At 53.2% G+C, this 17,520-nt stretch overlaps 6 protein-coding genes across 6 annotated transcripts; 4 read left to right on the top strand and 2 right to left on the bottom strand.

Annotated features, from left to right (window-relative positions):
- Nucleotides 1-93: 93 nt before the first annotated feature.
- J4E92_005127 (uncharacterized protein) lies at nt 94-1,147 on the top strand (the record flags this gene model as incomplete). Its single annotated transcript, XM_051496511.1, has 3 exons — nt 94-519; nt 574-642; nt 695-1,147. 3 exons carry the CDS (start codon nt 94-96, stop codon nt 1,145-1,147), a joined length of 948 nt encoding a protein of 315 aa, XP_051353231.1.
- An 866-nt stretch (nt 1,148-2,013) lies between these two features.
- J4E92_005126 (uncharacterized protein) lies at nt 2,014-3,724 on the top strand (the record flags this gene model as incomplete). Its single annotated transcript, XM_051496510.1, has 7 exons — nt 2,014-2,145; nt 2,256-2,363; nt 2,423-2,544; nt 2,601-2,633; nt 2,689-2,986; nt 3,304-3,355; nt 3,438-3,724. 7 exons carry the CDS (start codon nt 2,014-2,016, stop codon nt 3,722-3,724), a joined length of 1,032 nt encoding a protein of 343 aa, XP_051353230.1.
- Nucleotides 3,725-7,103: 3,379 nt separating this feature from the next.
- Nucleotides 7,104-8,492, top strand: J4E92_005125 (uncharacterized protein; the record flags this gene model as incomplete). The annotated part of the gene is made up of 4 exons (XM_051496509.1): nt 7,104-7,211; nt 7,314-7,684; nt 7,738-8,152; nt 8,202-8,492. The coding sequence occupies 4 exons, from the start codon at nt 7,104-7,106 to the stop codon at nt 8,490-8,492; spliced, it is 1,185 nt and encodes a 394-aa protein (XP_051353229.1).
- A 577-nt stretch (nt 8,493-9,069) lies between these two features.
- J4E92_005124 (uncharacterized protein) lies at nt 9,070-10,472 on the top strand (the record flags this gene model as incomplete). Its single annotated transcript, XM_051496508.1, has 3 exons — nt 9,070-9,346; nt 9,405-9,947; nt 10,003-10,472. 3 exons carry the CDS (start codon nt 9,070-9,072, stop codon nt 10,470-10,472), a joined length of 1,290 nt encoding a protein of 429 aa, XP_051353228.1.
- Nucleotides 10,473-11,212: 740 nt separating this feature from the next.
- J4E92_005123 (uncharacterized protein) lies at nt 11,213-12,535 on the bottom strand (the record flags this gene model as incomplete). The annotated part of the gene is made up of 1 exon (XM_051496507.1): nt 11,213-12,535. The coding sequence occupies one exon, from the start codon at nt 12,533-12,535 to the stop codon at nt 11,213-11,215; it is 1,323 nt and encodes a 440-aa protein (XP_051353227.1).
- Nucleotides 12,536-13,629: 1,094 nt separating this feature from the next.
- J4E92_005122 (uncharacterized protein) lies at nt 13,630-15,493 on the bottom strand (the record flags this gene model as incomplete). The annotated part of the gene is made up of 2 exons (XM_051496506.1): nt 13,630-15,390; nt 15,455-15,493. The coding sequence occupies 2 exons, from the start codon at nt 15,491-15,493 to the stop codon at nt 13,630-13,632; spliced, it is 1,800 nt and encodes a 599-aa protein (XP_051353226.1).
- Between the last annotated feature and the right edge of the window lie 2,027 nt (nt 15,494-17,520).

Genomic DNA, 17,520 nt, shown 5'->3' with positions numbered 1-17,520 from the left:
CCTATACCAATGACACCCACGCGTGCTTATCTGATACTGCTAAGCACATATTAGAAACATCCAGAACCCCCATATACTGCGCGCGATACTGTCATGGACGGACCCATTTCATCCGCTGTAGTCCTCCCGGATGAACTATCACTGCCAGCCTCACCCCCAGTAAACGGCCACAAGAGACGACAAGAATCACTATCAGAAGACGCTTCGAAGCGACCGCGACTCGAGAATGACACTGCAACCCAAGAAAGACGTGATTCTACCACCAAAGATACAAAAGACGACAAGCCCGCCCCTGTGCGACGCGAGAGAGGACGAGAGCGCAGATTATTCGGCGCCGCCTTGGGTGCACTCTCACAGAACTCTGCTACTACAGGACAGAAACGTCGCGCCGAGATCGAGAAGCGACAGCTAGCTCAGCGCAAACAGGACGACCAGGAGAGCGAACAGAGGAAGGCAGAGCGTGCAGCCAGGCGCAAAGAGCAACGATGGAAGGAGCACAAGCTTCTCGAGAGAGATATGGTATGTCTTGACGGCTTACACCTGACGATTTGGCTGGGTGCTTACAATTCATAGATGCGGGCACGTCACGCAAATCTACTCGCCATGGCGCACTTCCTCCAGACCAAGTCAGAGCCACACCTCGTACGTCGCCTTCGATCTGATCATCCTGGTCCACAGCTGATCGTTTTCTCAGTACTACAAACCCTGGGAAACTAGTCCCGACGAAGAAGACCGCATACGTGACCAAATAGCCGAAGCCGAAGAAACCGTCAAACGCGAGATAGAAGAGTACGAGGCTCGCGAACAACCGGATAATCTGCGGAGACGGCGTGCATCCGAGGAAACAAAGGGTGATGCAGAGGGTGCAGAAACCGGTAAGAACCATGATGCACATGCACCTCAAGAGACAACCACCACCAATGGCGAGACTAATGGTAGCGCCATCTCCCCCAAGGACCTGGACATGAAGGACCACCAGCCCGATACCCCTGACACCAATGCAAAAGTCGAGCGCGCCACTGAGGACATACAGAATAGCCACGGTGCAACTCACGAGACCGTAGCTGACACAACCATGAAGGAAGATGACGACGAGAACGGAGAGGATGTTGTCGAAGAAGCCGCCGAGGACACCGTCATCTATTGAGCATCACCCGGAAGCCCATACCTTCTTGCCTTTACCCAGGACCGGCCCGATAGATCGCTGTTGGCGTGTCTCGATTGAAGTTGTTCGCAATATCGCCCTTGGTCCTGTCGCAACTTCTGCCAACCGGCCGCCCTGACTTACGGGGTTTGGTTCTTCCACCTTGGATATGCGACCGTAGCATCATCAAAGTCCTAGCTGCGATAGTCACAAAGCTTCGTAAATTAATCAAAATATGGTCAATCGTGTCACGGCTCCTGCCATGTCACAAGTGCTGCATTATCCGTCGAGTATACGTCCAGGGTATAGCTTATGTATGCGCTCCGGGCAGCACTGTACTCCTTCCGAAAATCTGGGTCACGCACATTTTTCTGCATATACCATTCCGGCACGGACGCCGGCAAACAGCAGCTTACAGTACTCGCTTGCGGTTGTTCTCGCCTCATTCTGCATGCACAACGACTTACCTAGAACTCGGGTTGATAGATTGGACCCCACGGCGCGTGGGATTATCCTAGAACCGCCCATCTCCGAGCATACTATAGTAATATACATGCAACACTATCTTCAACACAAGGAACACTGACTTTGCGCTTCATGTGCAGGACCTACGCGTTGTGTAAACGACGAGAATCATGAAAGTGATGTCAGGACTGAGATGATTACATACCCCACAATTGGGGTACCTCGGCATACCCGAATCTAGCAACCATCATCATGAATCTACAGCTTCGTCGTCAAGAACGACTCGCTTGCTCACCGCCATCGACACACAAGGCTATCCTGACTATCGCTGCTATAACCCGAAATTCCAACCACCCTCGTCGCAATATATTCCCTTTTACCCTTCGTCGCACAGACATCACGTCATGCCTGTCCAACCAATTGACCCTGTGTCGGACCCTCGTGTCGAACACAAGACTGCGAAGCTTAATGGACAAACATACCATTACCTATATGCGGTACCAAAGTCTGGCGAGTATACGCATACCGTATTTCTGGTGAGTGGTGTTTGACGGCTGTTATGCGATGCCGGCAAATTCCGCACCTTCTTCTGTTGAAAAGGGTACTTTGGAGTGAAGCAACATGATTGTACTAACTGTTTTGGAAGATTCATGGTTGGCCCGATCTATCGTTGGGATGGAGGTATCAGATCCCTTTCTTAGTCGACATGGGGATGCGGGTTGTTGCGCCGGACATGATGGGATATGGTGGCACGGTAAGGCAAATCCAGAGGTCTTGCGACTCGGCGTACTATACCGAAACTGAGATGTTCAGGATGCTCCCAAAGTTCCGCCAAACTCCATCAAGCTGTATGGACTCAAGAGAGCATCAGATGACATTGCTGCACTGGCTAAAGAAGTCAATGCGCCGCAGATCATTCTTGGTGGTCATGACTGGTATGTGTCTACTGTGCGGATGCACTGAGACGTTCATCCACTGACGCCTCGCTTAGGGGAGGTTTTGTCGTCTGGCGGGCTGCTCAATGGTAAGTCCCGGGCATCTTGACTACCATATACGGTACCAACTCACTACCCCAACAGGTACCCCAAGCTCATTACACACGTCTTTTCAATTTGCACACCATACACTGCTCCTTCCGACAAGTACTTCTCCACCGAAGATCTGGTCAAAGGCCCATTACCCCAATTCGCTTACCAGATTCATCTCGCTTCGGGCGAAGTGGAAAAGAGCGTCAACGATGAGCAGTCGATCAGACAATTTCTGAGTGGCATGTATGGGGCCAAGGGACCAAACGGCGAGGTCACGTTTGTTCCCGAGAAGGGGATACTGGTCGAAAACTTGCCAAAGATCGGTGAGAGCAAGATTCTGAATGGAAAGGTACGTGATGATCTCTTATGCTGGAACGCGTGTCGAGTGCGGGATCGAAGGGAAAGAAGAGTGGATGATTGCCGTGAGAGACCAATGTGTTACCTTTTGAGGGGATGCTATGGGGTGGTTGCGTCGCTCGACAAAGGCATTACCACTTCCGACATATCATGCATGAGGCGGGAAAGGGTTCCAAAAGATCGACTCGGCTCGACATCAAGATCGTCCCGCGCGAAGGACATGTCGAGATCGATCCATTGCATCATCTTGTTTCAGAAAGACAGCTGAAGGATTTGCCAACAAGCGATGGTGTACTAACAGCGAATCAGTACCTAGACTACTACGTCAAGCAGTATCTCAACCACGGGATCCACCCCACATGTGAGTCCTCTCTCCCCAACCTATCACTCATCCACCATATCTACACACCACTTCAAGCTCAACCACTAATCCCTCAACCCAGTGAACTGGTATCGCCAACGCCGCACGAACTGGGAAGAAGACCAAGCGCTGCTCGACAAGAAAATAATCAGTCAGCCCGTCCTCTTCATCCAAGCCACGCATGACGGCGTGCTGAAGCCCGCAATGGCAAAGAGCATGGACAATTTCATTCCTAAGCTTACGAAAGGAGAAGTGGAGGCTGCGCATTGGGCGTTGATCCAGAAGCCAGAGGAGACGAATGCTATTATCCGCCAATGGCTTGAGGCGGAGGGGTTGGTGGTGAAGAAGAAGCGGGAGAGTAGCCTGTAGGAAGGGGTTTAGAGAGACGGAATGTTGAAGGTCTTGGGATAATAATTGACCCGTCTCTTGAGTAAGTTCGTCTAGCTTGGAGTACCCAAAATCTCACCATGCTGCCCAGCGAGCGGTGTACGCATGCCTGATTACTTTGTCCTGCCCGTCGACCGAGAACGGCATATCATAGTTTACCGGGTACGAACTGACAGGCGATGGAGATTGCGGCTCTATCCGTGCTGGTGGCCTGACATGTGCCTCATGGCTTCCTTGTCCACGCAGCGATATCGCATTGCGCTAGACAAGCACGCGGAATCCTTTGCACTTCTCCGATGTGGAGTCAAAGCTGACCGTTGAGTCTTGACTATAGCTTGTCCAAGATAGCGGACCTTGATACAAATTTGACGGTTGCTAGAGACGGCACTTGATCGGTAAACGCAGGTGTGCGTCAGCGTACAGATGCGTTGTCTCGTTGAGACACGTCTTGACGCCGATACTCATCATCGACTACAAAGGATGCCGCGGCGGCACGTTGTGTGGACACATGATCTGCATCTCTTGCCTGATACACAGGTACCTGCGGGCCATCAGCACACCACCGACTCAGCTCTTCCTCTTCATTTCACATAGTTCCGCTTCGCTTACGATCAACGGCAATTGTCAAGTACCTGTAGCTCAAAAGTGAAGCGTGAGATGTGTGGTGGTATCTCGGTATCTCCGGAGGTTCTAACCATAAAAGTACCGGCAAAAGTAGTAGTAGATACGCCGCCTTGGAATTTTGGCACCGGGTTGTTCCTCTGGACTCTTGTCCCGCCTTGACTCAAGTCTGCGGATTAGCGCTTCATGACATTCTTCCACGCGAAGTTCATGGGCAAGAAGATACCTTGGTGACGGAGTGCTCGAGACTTTCCTGGTAAACTGTTTGGAGATTATGGCGGATGCAGGTCCCCTCCGTCCGTGCGCAATCCAGAGTTCTGGTACCCACTGCGTAATACAGCCAGTCAGGAAGCGGCGTTGTGCATTGTGGCAACCTCGTGGTCTTGAGTAGGTTGCGACATGCAATGCTTTTTTTGCGACAACATGTCGATACGGAGAGGGGCTTCCGCACACTCCGCAGCTTGTTCTGGGCGGGGTGGTGCGATAGGGGAAACGGTACCTCTACATCCGACAGACCGCCTGTCTGAGGAATACGTATCCTTAAGCCCGGGGTCATGGTGGTTGGATGCTGTGGCGTAGGCAGCTTTGCGGAAAGCGAGTAAGGTGAAATTGCTCACCGCCGCGGCACCGTCGTGCAAGCGCTTGACATATATTCGATGTAGATCGCGAAAACGTGCTCAGGTTGACAAAGGGTTACAGGAAACTCTCAAACTGGGTATGATGGTCTTCGCTCACCGCCTACTGCTTTCAGAGGGCCATGCATGAGGGTCGTGGAGTCGGTCGCTTGGTGGAGCGACATCCCGGTGTTCTTTTACGTTCATGGACAGGGTCTATAGTAGCGTTGAATATACCTGGGGCCTTGAGGTAGACGCATGTGCAGTGCGAACGAGAAGTACCTTGCTTATCAGTAGGGCCATTATTCTATTGCATCTCGTAGCTCGTTGCGCCGGAGCTGGGAGCGCACTGGCTGGATAGGTACATTAGGTATATTCGTTAGTCGAGTCCTAGGCGCATCCTGGTGTGCAAAGAAGTTAATCTCAACACAACTGGGCATGCTCGGATCCACCATGGTGCTCTGCCGTGCAACGTTTGATGGAACAGAGAATGAGTGGTCGCCAACGTTTGTTTTGCCGTCCCGCTGCTGCAGTTTGCTCGGCAGCGTGCCAGACGACAGTGGTTGTCGAATGGGAGAGCAGGTCGGGCGGTCGGAGAGATACGTAAACGCTTGTTGCGGGTCGGCTTAGTAACGACATCTCATCTTGCTCGTGGCCGCTTCCCTGTCAAGTGCTGGGCCTGCCATGTACCCGCGATCACCGTTGTTCCTCTGAATCCTTCACGACCGACACTCGACCTCATTTCTCGGTCGAGATGGTAGATCTGGGACGGCATTGCAGCGCGCTACCGGTGCTTCTTCGCCATTGTCATGCAGATGCTGGCACATGTCAATTTCCATGGCTTCTTGGTGGCCACACCTCGGTCAAAGGTGCAGCTGTTGACTATTAGCTATCCCTTGGGCCAGTCGTTCGTGCAGTTGGCGTTGAGGTCGCTCCGATAAGAGGCCCTTGTACTTTCTTGTCCCGGCAGTTCGGTCGCGCGTAGGACGAATTTCGTCAATGGGCTGCTCGGTAGCCAAACCATGACCCATGCCCACCCTCCAACCGACATTCAGCCAACGGGTCTGCTACCACACACACCACAGTTGCCCCAGGAGGATCCCGCTAAGGGGCCGCACTACGGGACTGATTCCATGCTCCCCAGAGTAGTCCAGGCTGGAGGCGCACCGTTGGGCGTGAGCCGTTTGCACATGGGCAATATATCCGGGATTTTATATTGCAAAAGTGCCTTCGGGAAGTCTTCTGGAATATCAGCCAGATACGCTAGCCAGTCAGCGGTCGAATTTTCCCGTCGGTATGCAGGCCCTAAGAATCCAAGATTGATGATGCACCGGGGGCAGAGGACGACTTATGGTTTGAGCTTTGGCTTAGCGGTAACGACATGCTAACGCCGAGACAGGACAGCCTGCATATCAGGCTGATGTTTCGCGCGTCCTGCTCAGGGATCTGTGGTTCTGCAGGGCCACTACAACCGACAGGTTCGCTGCCGTAAATCCCAACACAACCTTTGGCAGCGGGCTCCACAGCCGTGCAGTGTGCCTTATCGCTGTTTCACAACGCCGGCGGGTTTCTGATAGACGGCCACTACACAAGACAAGACGTGTTCAAGATACACACTGCGTTATGACATTGCTCCTATATCGCATCTTGCGTGTGCACGTCCCGGAGCTATACGGTGTTGATCCGGCAAAACGAGTCTAACAATGCTTGAGTCCCCAGATACTAGCTCGCTGGGCGAATAACAAGAGCTCCCGGTCGTGTACCCACAAGAAGATCTAGCCTCATATATACACACAGAGTAACGGGATAAAGAAAAGACTACGCGAGGCCTACCGTACCAAGTAGCTCTGGTCGCGCATCCCTATCCATGCTCGTCCCGCCAGTTTGATACGCCTAGCAAATGACGTGGAACCTTTGAATCTTCCCTCATGCGATGCCATTATCTCGCCGATGCACCAACCTGAGGCAAGCCCAGCTTGTGCCAGGCCACCGTTGATCGAAATGGGCCTTCTCAACAACTATATCAGCCTCCACGCTCCCGTGGGGTGGGCTTCTGTTAGCTATCTCTTCCTCACTTCTTCCCGCTCCATTGCCACCATCCCCCATACTACCAAAATTTTCTCGTAATGGCTCCCTCAGCTCTCGCAGATATCTATCCAATCCCAACGAGGCACTACTCCAAGTCCTCGACTGTCGTAGCTTCGGTCTTACATGGGCCAAGGGATTTGCGGCTCGTATGCCTTCCAATTTCGTTACACATCCCACGTCTACCCACTACTCGTGGGGGTTTTGGTGTATATTGAGCATCTAAACGTGAAGCTAACGAATCCAATTAGGAAACTCGTACCATTACGGATCCCGCCGCCAATGAACTCCAGATCGCTATCAAGGCCACTGGACTGTGCGGAAGCGATTGTTCCTACTACAGCAAGTTCTGCAACGGTGATCTGCAGGCTTGCGAGCCGTTGTCACTAGGCCATGAGTCTGCTGGGGTTGTGGTTGCCATCGGCGAGAGTGTTACCGGCTACCAGATTGGCGATCGTGTTGCTCTGGAGGTAGGTGTGCCGTGCGACAACTGCAGGTCATGCCAACGGGGACGCTACAATCTCTGCCCGAAGATGAGGTTTCGGAGTAGCGCCAAGTCTGTGCCTCACTTCCAGGGGACGCTTCAGGAACGCATCAACCATCCCGCGAAATGGTGCCACAAGTATGTCGTGCATGATCGACCCGAACCCGAACTTAGCTGACAACTTAAATCAGACTACCTTCGCACGTCTCCATGGAATCGGCTGCGCTTCTGGAGCCTCTTTCTGTTGCGATCCATGCAACAAGAAGAGCCCAGATCGAGCAAGGTGACACGGCCATTGTTTTTGGTGCAGGCACAGTCGGCCTTCTGACAGCTGCGATGGCCAAGGTGTCTGGCGCCACAACCGTTGTCATCGCAGACATCGACTATGGGCGAATCAACTACGCCTTGGCGAACGGCTTCGCCCACAAGGGCTATATCGTGACCCCACAGAAACATGGCAACGAAACTGCTGAGAAGTTCGCCGTAGCCAAGGAGTTGGCTGCCGATGTTATGCAGATTGCATCCCAGAACGAGCCAGACTTTGAAGGTGCTGATGTCACCTTTGACTGCACTGGAAAGGAAATCTGCATGCAAGCTGGACTATACGTAAGTCTCTCCAGGAAAAAATCGCAAACCTAATCCTAATTTCTCGTAGGCGACAAGGCCTGGCGGCAAGCTCATCATGGTCGGAATGGGTACGCCAGTTCAGACACTACCCATGTCAGCATCTCATCTGAAAGAGGTCGACATCATTGGCATCTTCCGCTATGCCAACACCTACCCCACTGGTATCAAGATCTTGTCTGCCGGTGTACTTCCGAGTCTTGACAACATGATCACTCACAGGTTCCATGGGTTGACGTCGACAAAGGAAGCTTTCGAGCTCGCGGGCAAGACGGTCGACAAAGACGGCAAGCTTGTTCTCAAAGTCCTCGTGGAGATGTAAAGAAGCGAACGGCCCAGGAAACCACTAATATGTACATTGAATTGTGTGGCATTCATAACGACATGATAGAAACGACATAGAGAGATCGTCCGAAAGGCGGCGACCGCGGTCAGGCGTTTTGAAAGTCTGGAGCAAGACTAAGATACCATTCGCTTTTGGGTTGGGTTGGATTTGGAGTTATGGAGTGTATTTGGCGATTGACGCAAAGATCTGGAGGCTAGGCCTGACCATGAATGATAATGCCATAATCGTACTCCGATGATAAACGCTCGCTCCGGTTCGTGATCCTTGATTCTGAAGTCTAAGAAAGAGGAGTGTAGTGAAAGCTGGATACCTAGGTAATGACGGATCTTTCCCGTGGAAAGCGCGTCGCGCTGGAGTCGCGTTGACACTAGCGCTGAACGGGTAGCGCCTTGGCACAACCCCACGAATTGTGGCAGCTGCAGCCTAAGCAAGCTCCCCACCAAGACCATATCATTGCAATTGCCTTGCTGCTCGAACACCACTCCGACCTCCTACCACTATCTCGACCATCGTGAATATCCTGAACGCGACACCGAACTACACTGCAGCAAATATGGCCGAATCATCAGGAAATCCACTCGTTTCGACCACCCGCGCCTCTGACGCAAGTCCGACAGTACAACTTCACCCGCTGGTACTCCTCACAATAACAGACTGCGTAACACGGCACACACTACGACAGCAGACAGGACCAGTAGTCGGAGCCATACTAGGCGCGCAAGATGGTCAGAATATCACGATGGAGGTTGCTTTCCAAGCAAAGCTCCTACCAAACCAAGACGGAGAGACAGTACTAGACGACGAGTGGTTCAGCAAGCGTATCGAAGACTGTAAGTTCTCGTCTATACCTTATATTTACACAACTGGATGAAGCTAACCTGAGTGTAGTCAAGGACGTACACAAGGAGCCACAATTGGACATTGTAGGCTGGTTTACCCTCGGTCCCGCCTCCGGCCCAGAACCCCACATCCTTCCTATCCATTCGCGCATATCAGAAGTCTACACCGAGTCTCCGCTGCTCGTACTCTTCCACCCTGAAAATGCTTTCTCCAAAGAGACTGCGGCCGGAAAGCTGCCTCTCACCGTCTACGAGTCCCTCTCCGTCAACACAACGAGCGATCCGAATGACAAGGCTATGGATATCGACGGGGCTGTACAGGCGAAGTCAACCAAGTTTAGAGAGCTAGTATACTCGATTGAGACTGGCGAAGCGGAAATGATCTCTGTCGATTTCGTCGCGCGGGGTGGTGGCAACGCTACTGCAGTAGAAGGCACAGCAAACGTGGCCGGTGCAGCGCCGGAGCCCTCAAGAACCGATGAGGTTACTGGGAAGCGGAATACACGAGGAAAGCAAAAGGAGAAGGAGAAGGAGAAAGAAAAGGATGCGCCCATCGACGAGTCGGTCATCTTGAACGCCGACGACGAAGAAGGTAGGTTCAGCGACCTTGAATCTCACTTGGTACAGACATACTGACTTTAATACAGTTCTCTCTTCGCTTACAGCCAAGATGAACGCCATTCGCATGCTCAGCCGACGAATCATGCTCCTACGCGCATACATCGACTCGCTCCCAGCTTCGTACCTCTCCGACCCGTCCCTACCAGTCAACGCCGCGCCAGACGCGCAACATCCCCTGCCTCTAGACCACTCGATTCTCCGCAGTGTATCTGCCATGCTCGCCCGCCTGAATATCCTCGGCCCGCCAGACTCAGCCGCTTTCTCGCTTGAGTCCCAGCAAGAAGCATCGGATGTGCAACTAGTCAACCTGCTATCATCCATTACAAACTCCGTCTCTCTAGCGAAGGATCTCGGCCGGAAGAGCTCCATCGTCGAACATGCCAAGACCCAGGGCAAGAACCGCATGGGCGGGTATGGCGGAGGTGGCAACTACGGCGGCGACGCCAACTTCTTCAATACTGTCATGAGCGGAGATTCTGGTGGCGACAGGTGGTGATCCCTGTCGACCCACCAGCATGAATGAACGGGTACGTTGGAGTCTACATTGGTCTAGAAACGAATATCCTGAGCTAACGCAGACTTCTAGGCCATTTACGTTGCTGATGGTGCTCTAGATCGGCAAGGCGACGGAGCGTATGCGTGATGACTGACGGCCGTCATCCCCATGCGCTGTTCGATCCAGACGATATTCCCGACAACTTCGACTGGGAATTTGTCAACCAATGGTATCATGCCGTGTTCGCGATCCTCAGCATGGGGCCAGCTTATCTGCTCTTGTTTATAGTGAGCCCGATCATGTTCCCACTGATTATACTCGGGCTATGTTACTGGACAGGGTGGGGGACGTATCGGATCGTACGCAGATTGGGTCTGGCTACCTTGCACATGCTGGGGGCTGTTTTACACGCTTTACGTGATCTGATGCGTTTAGCTCAGCGATGAGATTTATGCATAGCGTTCGGCGCATGAGTGGGATTTGATAGACATGGCTATGAATGGCAGTGCGTAATGGACCTGCCGGTATATGAGTAATGAAGAAAGGTACATCCATTCACACCAATATTCAGAGCTTTATGGCGCCTGGATCAAGGGACATTTTGACACGCTGAAGCCTACATTGACGCTAGAGGTTTCTGATCTGCTTGTTTTGTCCTGATGTAGGCTGTAGACCTGTTCAGTATGAATTACCAATGAGACGTAGCTCCCAATGCATCGGCCCTTGACGACCTTTGACTCTTATTGAAACCACCCGTTGCCTCCTACTCCACCACCACCACCACCACCCGCCCTCACCATCTGGGGTTCAGCAATAAACCTCCCATCTGGTCCTTCGGACGCTTTCGCCTCCCACCGCGAAATAAGGAGCAAGTCACTGTAGTACTTGTTCTTATTAGCATCTTCTTGTAGTCGCTTTTTGAGAAACTTGCGTTGTTTGTTGTAGACTGTGCGTGTTGAGTTGGGACTTGGTGGTGTTGTAGGTCGAGTGGGTGTCGATGGTGGAGTATGAAGAGCGTCCGAAGGACCATCTACCCACATGTGAGGCGACTTGGTCGGTGTGCAAGGGGTTGAGGGGGTTGGCGTATCCTGAGAGATGTCGAGGCTGCGAAGTATCAAGTTCAGATCCTCCATTTCGGAGTCTGATTGTCGTTGTGGCTCCGTGGACTCATTGACGACTGCCCAGAATGCGTCGATCATGAGTTCTTTCTGCTCCTTCGCATGTTTCTGTTCCATACTGAGACCATCCATGCTGATTTTCGAAAGCGTGGATGACGCTGAGGCTTCAGGCCCCCATGCGATCAGATCGTTACCGTCGATCTGTAACGTAGTGTTCTCTTCTGGAGATTTAGCAATCATAGGCATCCCGCCCTTCTCACTGTCGCTGTCGTTGACGTGATCGTTGCTTTCCCAGCTCCAACCATTCTGGTCGAAGTCTAAATCTCCGGCCGTGGGTTCCATCTCTTCTGGTGAAAAGTGGTTGAAGATCCAGCTTCCATCGTCGTCATCGAGTGGGTGCGAGTAGTCGGTACTGACAGGGTGGATTGGATCGGTGCTCGCAATGTAGTCGCCGTCGTAATCATTCTCATCCATTTCCCTCCAGTCCTTGTTGTGCTTCTTCGGATCGACGACGTCTTCCGGTCGTACTTCCTGGGTCAGGGGCGAGCGAGCCGTCTGATGATAGGTAATGCTTACCCGAGCCACGCTTTTCTTAAAAGCGTGTGAGGGTATCTGCATGTTACGTGCATCCCAGGAAGCTACATAGTACTGCTCTTCAAGCTCCTTGACTAGAGCAGTGATGTCCTCCACTCCATACATCCGCTTCTCGATTAATTTGATTAAGAATGCTCTCGCCCGCCCTAGCTTTGACTCCCACTCGCTCTCCCACAATTTGTGCTCGCACGGACTGCAGTCGGTCTGAAAATATATAGTGAGGAAGGATTCGGCAGTACAAGCAGCTCGAATGCTGGTTCTCGTCATCTTGTGTTTCGTACCCTTGCAGCGCGACCTTCGTAGACCTAGTAGATGCTGGCATTTGAAGAAGAAGTGAATGACGTTGCACATGGTCGGCAAGTATTGTGACTGAAGATGGAGTCCTGCCTTCGTGTACGAACGAGTTGAGTTGGAGATCCCTGTGGATGTATCGTTCAGAACGGCATAATGATATAGACGTCTCGGCGGGAAAAATAGAACTTGCACAGCTCGGTGTTAGCTTCCTTGCACGATCATGTCGGAGGCATAGCTCTCACAGAGTCGGTCGTGGTATGTCGTCAAATCCAATGGGAGCTGCACAGGGATGGAGTATATGATGTGTCACCGATTCCGAAGCAAGTACCTAGGTAGTTTGCAGTGGCCACTTGATCGTGGTAGGTGCATTCGGAACCGAGAGTAGGTACCGTCGGAACCTCCACAGGAAAGCTCGTTGTGTACTCAATCGCCAGTCGGTCTGCGTCTACAGTCGTGTGATGTTGCTATGAGGCAGGCGGTCAGTTGTATAGTGTTGCCATAGCTACCACGCAGTCACCTCACCTACGTGTGCCTCGAATCGACGTGGAAAAGCGGGGACTGTCAGGTAAAGGTGAGGGCGTTGCTGATATGCAGTCAGTCGCTGTGGCGAAGTGACGCCGGCTTCTATACCCATGTTGACGGCCAGTAGGATGTAGTGCGCACATGAGGCTGGAGATAGACGCTTGCGTGGTTGTTGAACGCGGGTAGATGTCCAGATTGTAGTCATGGAAGGAGCATCCAGTCTGACGTGACACCCGTGGACATCATTGCGCAGTCACGTGTATAGCGCCAACCGACAACTTGGCCTCTTTTCATGCCTGGAATAAAGATGGGGCGCGGACGTCGTGCAATTCTGACACTGCAAGCATTGGCATCATGCACTGACTGTGAAAAACACCAGAAATCTCATTCTATTACCACAATCCTACACCATTATGCAAGAAGAAAAGAAAATGCATCGTACTGATGACGGCGCAGCCGCATATACAACTCCCTAAGAAAACCCCGAGAAGAAATGAAAAGTGGCGTTGCGTCGTTGCACATTACGCGTGAGCGTCATTACATGTATACAAATACCCCAATTGGGCAAGTGACCCATCCAAAACGGAAGGTACGACCCTGACTGAGACCCAGACGGCGGAGAAGGGAAATTAGTAGCGCACCACGGGTGACGCGCTCGTGCTGCCGTCCTGCACCATAACACCTTCCCTGACACCCTCTTTCTCCATCTTGTGCATCCAGTCCTCTTTCTTGTCCTTCTTGTGCATCCAGCCGCTAAAGATCTTCTTCAGTTTGGACTTTTGCTCTTCCCGGCCTGGGGTCTTGGGCTCGTTGGAGAGGGTCTTCCGGGCCGTCGTATCCAGACTCATCTTACGAGAGAAGGTAGATGCCTCGGCACTCTGGTTGCTGGCAGAGTTGCTATCTCCGCTTCGTTGGCGGGTGTGGTTGCTGGAGCCTACTTCGAGGCGCTGGTCTAGATTACTAGTAGAGGACCAGCCAGTCATCGTGTTTCCGGGGTGTGTTGGGCTACCTGGGTTGGTCCTTGTGGGCTGTGAGATGGCCTTGGTCTCCTGTTTGCGAGACGACTTCCGGGCAGGGAATGAATCGTTGAATTGCATGGCCAACGTATCAGATCCGCTCTTCCTGTGTTTCTTTGCGGCGGGAGAGCGCTCCTGGTGCTGTTCTTGCGAGCGCATCATGCTTGCAATGTGTGTTGCGGCGGTTGGCGATGTGGGAGATTTCATCGATACTGTTATTTCCTCCTGAGGAGATTCTTGGTGGTCCTTCCATGTGTCCAGACCTGGTAGTGGGGGTAGCTCTCTGTTCAAGTTGAGGCCGTTGGACTCTGACTTCCTGGGCTGAGCTTCCTCCGGTTTTCCTTTCGAGGTTCCTGGTCTGCTGTTGCTTCTTGAACTCAAGCGGCGGGGTATGCCCCAGCTACGCCATCCTGAATTCGAGCCACTGCGTGAGAGACCCTGGTCGTCGTTGTCGGCTGCTGGACGAAGAGACTCTTTGGACTGCGCACGGCTCAGAGCCCGACTGCGAGAGCCTGGGAAGATGTATTCTTTAACGCTTTCCTTGACACTGGCAGCACGACTGGGTGGTCGGACTGAAGTCGATGAGCGACCACGGTGGCCCTCAGATGCTTCTTGCTGCCGCTTCTTCTCCAGCTCTCGACGCATCCATTCTGTGGCTTGTGCGTCTGCAACTGCTGCTGGGTTATCGGATTGGTGGGATAGTCGGTTCATGCTCCTGCTGTAGGGTAAAGATGCTGAGGTAGGCACTGACGACGACATCTTGGCGTTGGCGAGAGTAGATGTGACTGCTACGGGAAGGGTCACGTCTTCGTCCGAGTCATTGTGGAAGACGTTCGATCGCGGTACGTCCATAGAAGTCTTGCCGTATGACCTCAGCTTCTCCTCCCTCTCTGCGTCCCGTTCGTCAAGCCATCCGAAGTCAGCTCGCTTGCGACTGCTATTCGCGCGTGCAGGCATGTCTCCGTAGGTCCTTGCTCTGATCTCCTGGTCCGCCTTCGTGCGTGAGCGCGTCTTGGTGCTGGGTTTGCGCATCATGAATGACGTCGAAGTCGCTGCCAGCTCTGGAGGCGCGCCAGTGGGCATGCGGACAGCGACCTCAGTGGCCTGTGGTTTACTCTCCTTCCGTCGGCCGAGGCCACCAAAGTCGAGCTTGGGGTCGGTGTTCTCCATGCCATGGTCGGACGGCTTGAAGTTTTGCAGGATTTCGCGACATGCTAGGCGCAGTTCCAGATCGGTATGTTCGTCGAGAACGCGGCGGTTGATGTAGGGCGATTGGTCGCATATGCTGTCTTTGGAGGTGTGTCTCTTGTGTGACGAGGAGGGAGCCGGGTCCGGCGCGGGCTTGTCGGAGAGGTCTGGCTTGGAGGCAATCTTCTACATTGGCGGTGAGTTACTGTTGGGATGCGACTGCAGACAAAGGACTGGGGATGGAACGTACGACTGGCGCCAGATTGAAGGAGAACTTGCGTTGCTTCATGATTGATTAGAGTATGCTATATTAGGCCGAAGGCAGTGATTCGAGTAGAGTGCGGCTGCAGAGCGTGTATATGTGCTGCAAGTGCGCGACGAGGAAATGGGTGCGCGCGCGGGAAGCCGGTAGAGTATGGTCGGCTAGGAATGGCTAGACAAAGCTACTGGCGACTACTGCAAGCATGGGGGACCTGGGAGGATATGACGGAAGAATCGTGGTGATGCGCCGTGGGTTGGCCTGCATCGAATAGTGCAGTGCAGCGGGGCCAGGAGGGAAGAACTCCCAGGAAGTACGGGACAGGACGATAGGTATACTGCGCGTCGTGGTGTGCGCCGGCCCGACCAGGAGGTGTTGGAGTTTCAGAGTGGCAGCTAGCATTAGACAGGACGCAGCCGACCACCAGCCTGGAGTCTCGATGCCTCGTAGAATGATAAAGCAGCCAATCAGCCGAGTGGGCGCCTGAAGCCTCGACAGCGGCCAAATCTGCCACTCGTCAATCAAACCCTCTGTCGCCCACCCGCACGCGCCTCCTGAAGACGCCCAACAGCCACATCCCGCCATGACCTGCCCTCGCAGTCCCCGTCCAGCCAGCCCTGGACATCGGCGGAAGGAGCGATCGTGTGCCCCTTCCCAGCAGAACCAGACTATCGAAACTTAGCGGCGCTGCGACCCCACGAATAGCAGCCAAGAAGGGCCGCGGACATGAGCTCGATCCGGCGACCGCATTCCAGATCTCCATACACACGACCGCACTCCATTAAACACGAAGATGCTCCTTTTGCGCCCTGGCCTGCACGCAGCACGCCAATCGCGCTGCGTCCTTTGCTGACATTTTCCTGGCCCAGCGAACGACGGTTGGACATGCGGGGGCGAGTTTCACATCGTAAAACATTCGCCATTCACCCACCACTGCTGCCATGTCCACCGCTGCAATATTGTCCAACCTTTAATAGCAGGGGAGAGAGAAGCTTCCGCCGGCGAGAAGAAACTTCTGTCTGCCGACCCTGGCTGGAAACTTCCGTGAGAATATCCTGGGAATAACCCGACGGGCTATTGTTGTGTTGCCGTAGCGCACTGGCTTCAGGACAGGCCTCTAAACGGTCGCTTCATCCCTCCATTCCTTCTGCGTGAGCCCCCTCATCGTCATGGCATGCGTCATCCAAGCATTTCGTTTTGCGTTTCAGTGCTCCGTTATCATCCACGCTCAACCAAGCTCCAAGTTGCTCAGCCGTCTGGTTTGTGTGCGGGTCCCCTCCATGAAGTGCGTCGGCTAAAACTACCAATACTCGCCGCCCAAGCTACCACAAGATTCGCTCAACTCTCACAAACCCTCGCGGCCTTGTCACTCGCTAGGCGCGCAGATCGCAGATCGCAGGTCCACCTGTTATTGTCGCTAGGGACGGCATCGTGCGACCATGGTGCGAGATCAAAATAAGTCAACACTTAACCACTGCATCGGGTGGGTACATGAGCCTTCAATACCCTAGGCCGGCACCATGCAACGGCCTCACTACCAGTGGGTTAGCACTGCGCGGACACGAATTTCTTCAGCAAGGCTCATTTGATGCCTGGTGCGAGACGTCTAAGCATGCGACTACTGCTGTACGCTTTTCATCACGCACACAATCACGATTCGCGTCAACATTGCCTCAGAGTCTTGGTGTAAAACTTTCAATTCGACGAAATTGCGCGGCGATCCCAGTGATGTTGAAAGTTATTACTGCTGAATGCATGCTTGCCTTGCTGGTATCCAAGCGATCGAGATTGCTCGAAACAAAGGGCCGCCGCGAAACTTTGGAAGTCCGGCACTGCGACGCCTCCAGAGCATAATTGACCGGCATACGTAGTCGCTGACCAAATTCATCTCGCGCAGCCCCTATGCCTTAGTGAGCGGCCCCTCCCGTTGACATCAATCGCACACATTACAACCTTGGAATCTTGTAAAAGGTTCACGGAGGTCCCGGCAACGCCTCAACTTGTGACACTCGTCTCAACAGTGATCTCACTGTAGCAAGCTTTCGAGCTTGGACTGT

This window comes from Alternaria infectoria, assembly GCF_024043175.1.
Source record: "Alternaria infectoria strain BMP 0036 chromosome Unknown scaffold_7, whole genome shotgun sequence".
NCBI classification, from domain to species: Eukaryota; Fungi; Ascomycota; class Dothideomycetes; order Pleosporales; family Pleosporaceae; genus Alternaria; species Alternaria infectoria.
Note: the sequence above shows the minus strand (reverse complement) of the source record. Positions and strands in the feature narration are given on the sequence as shown.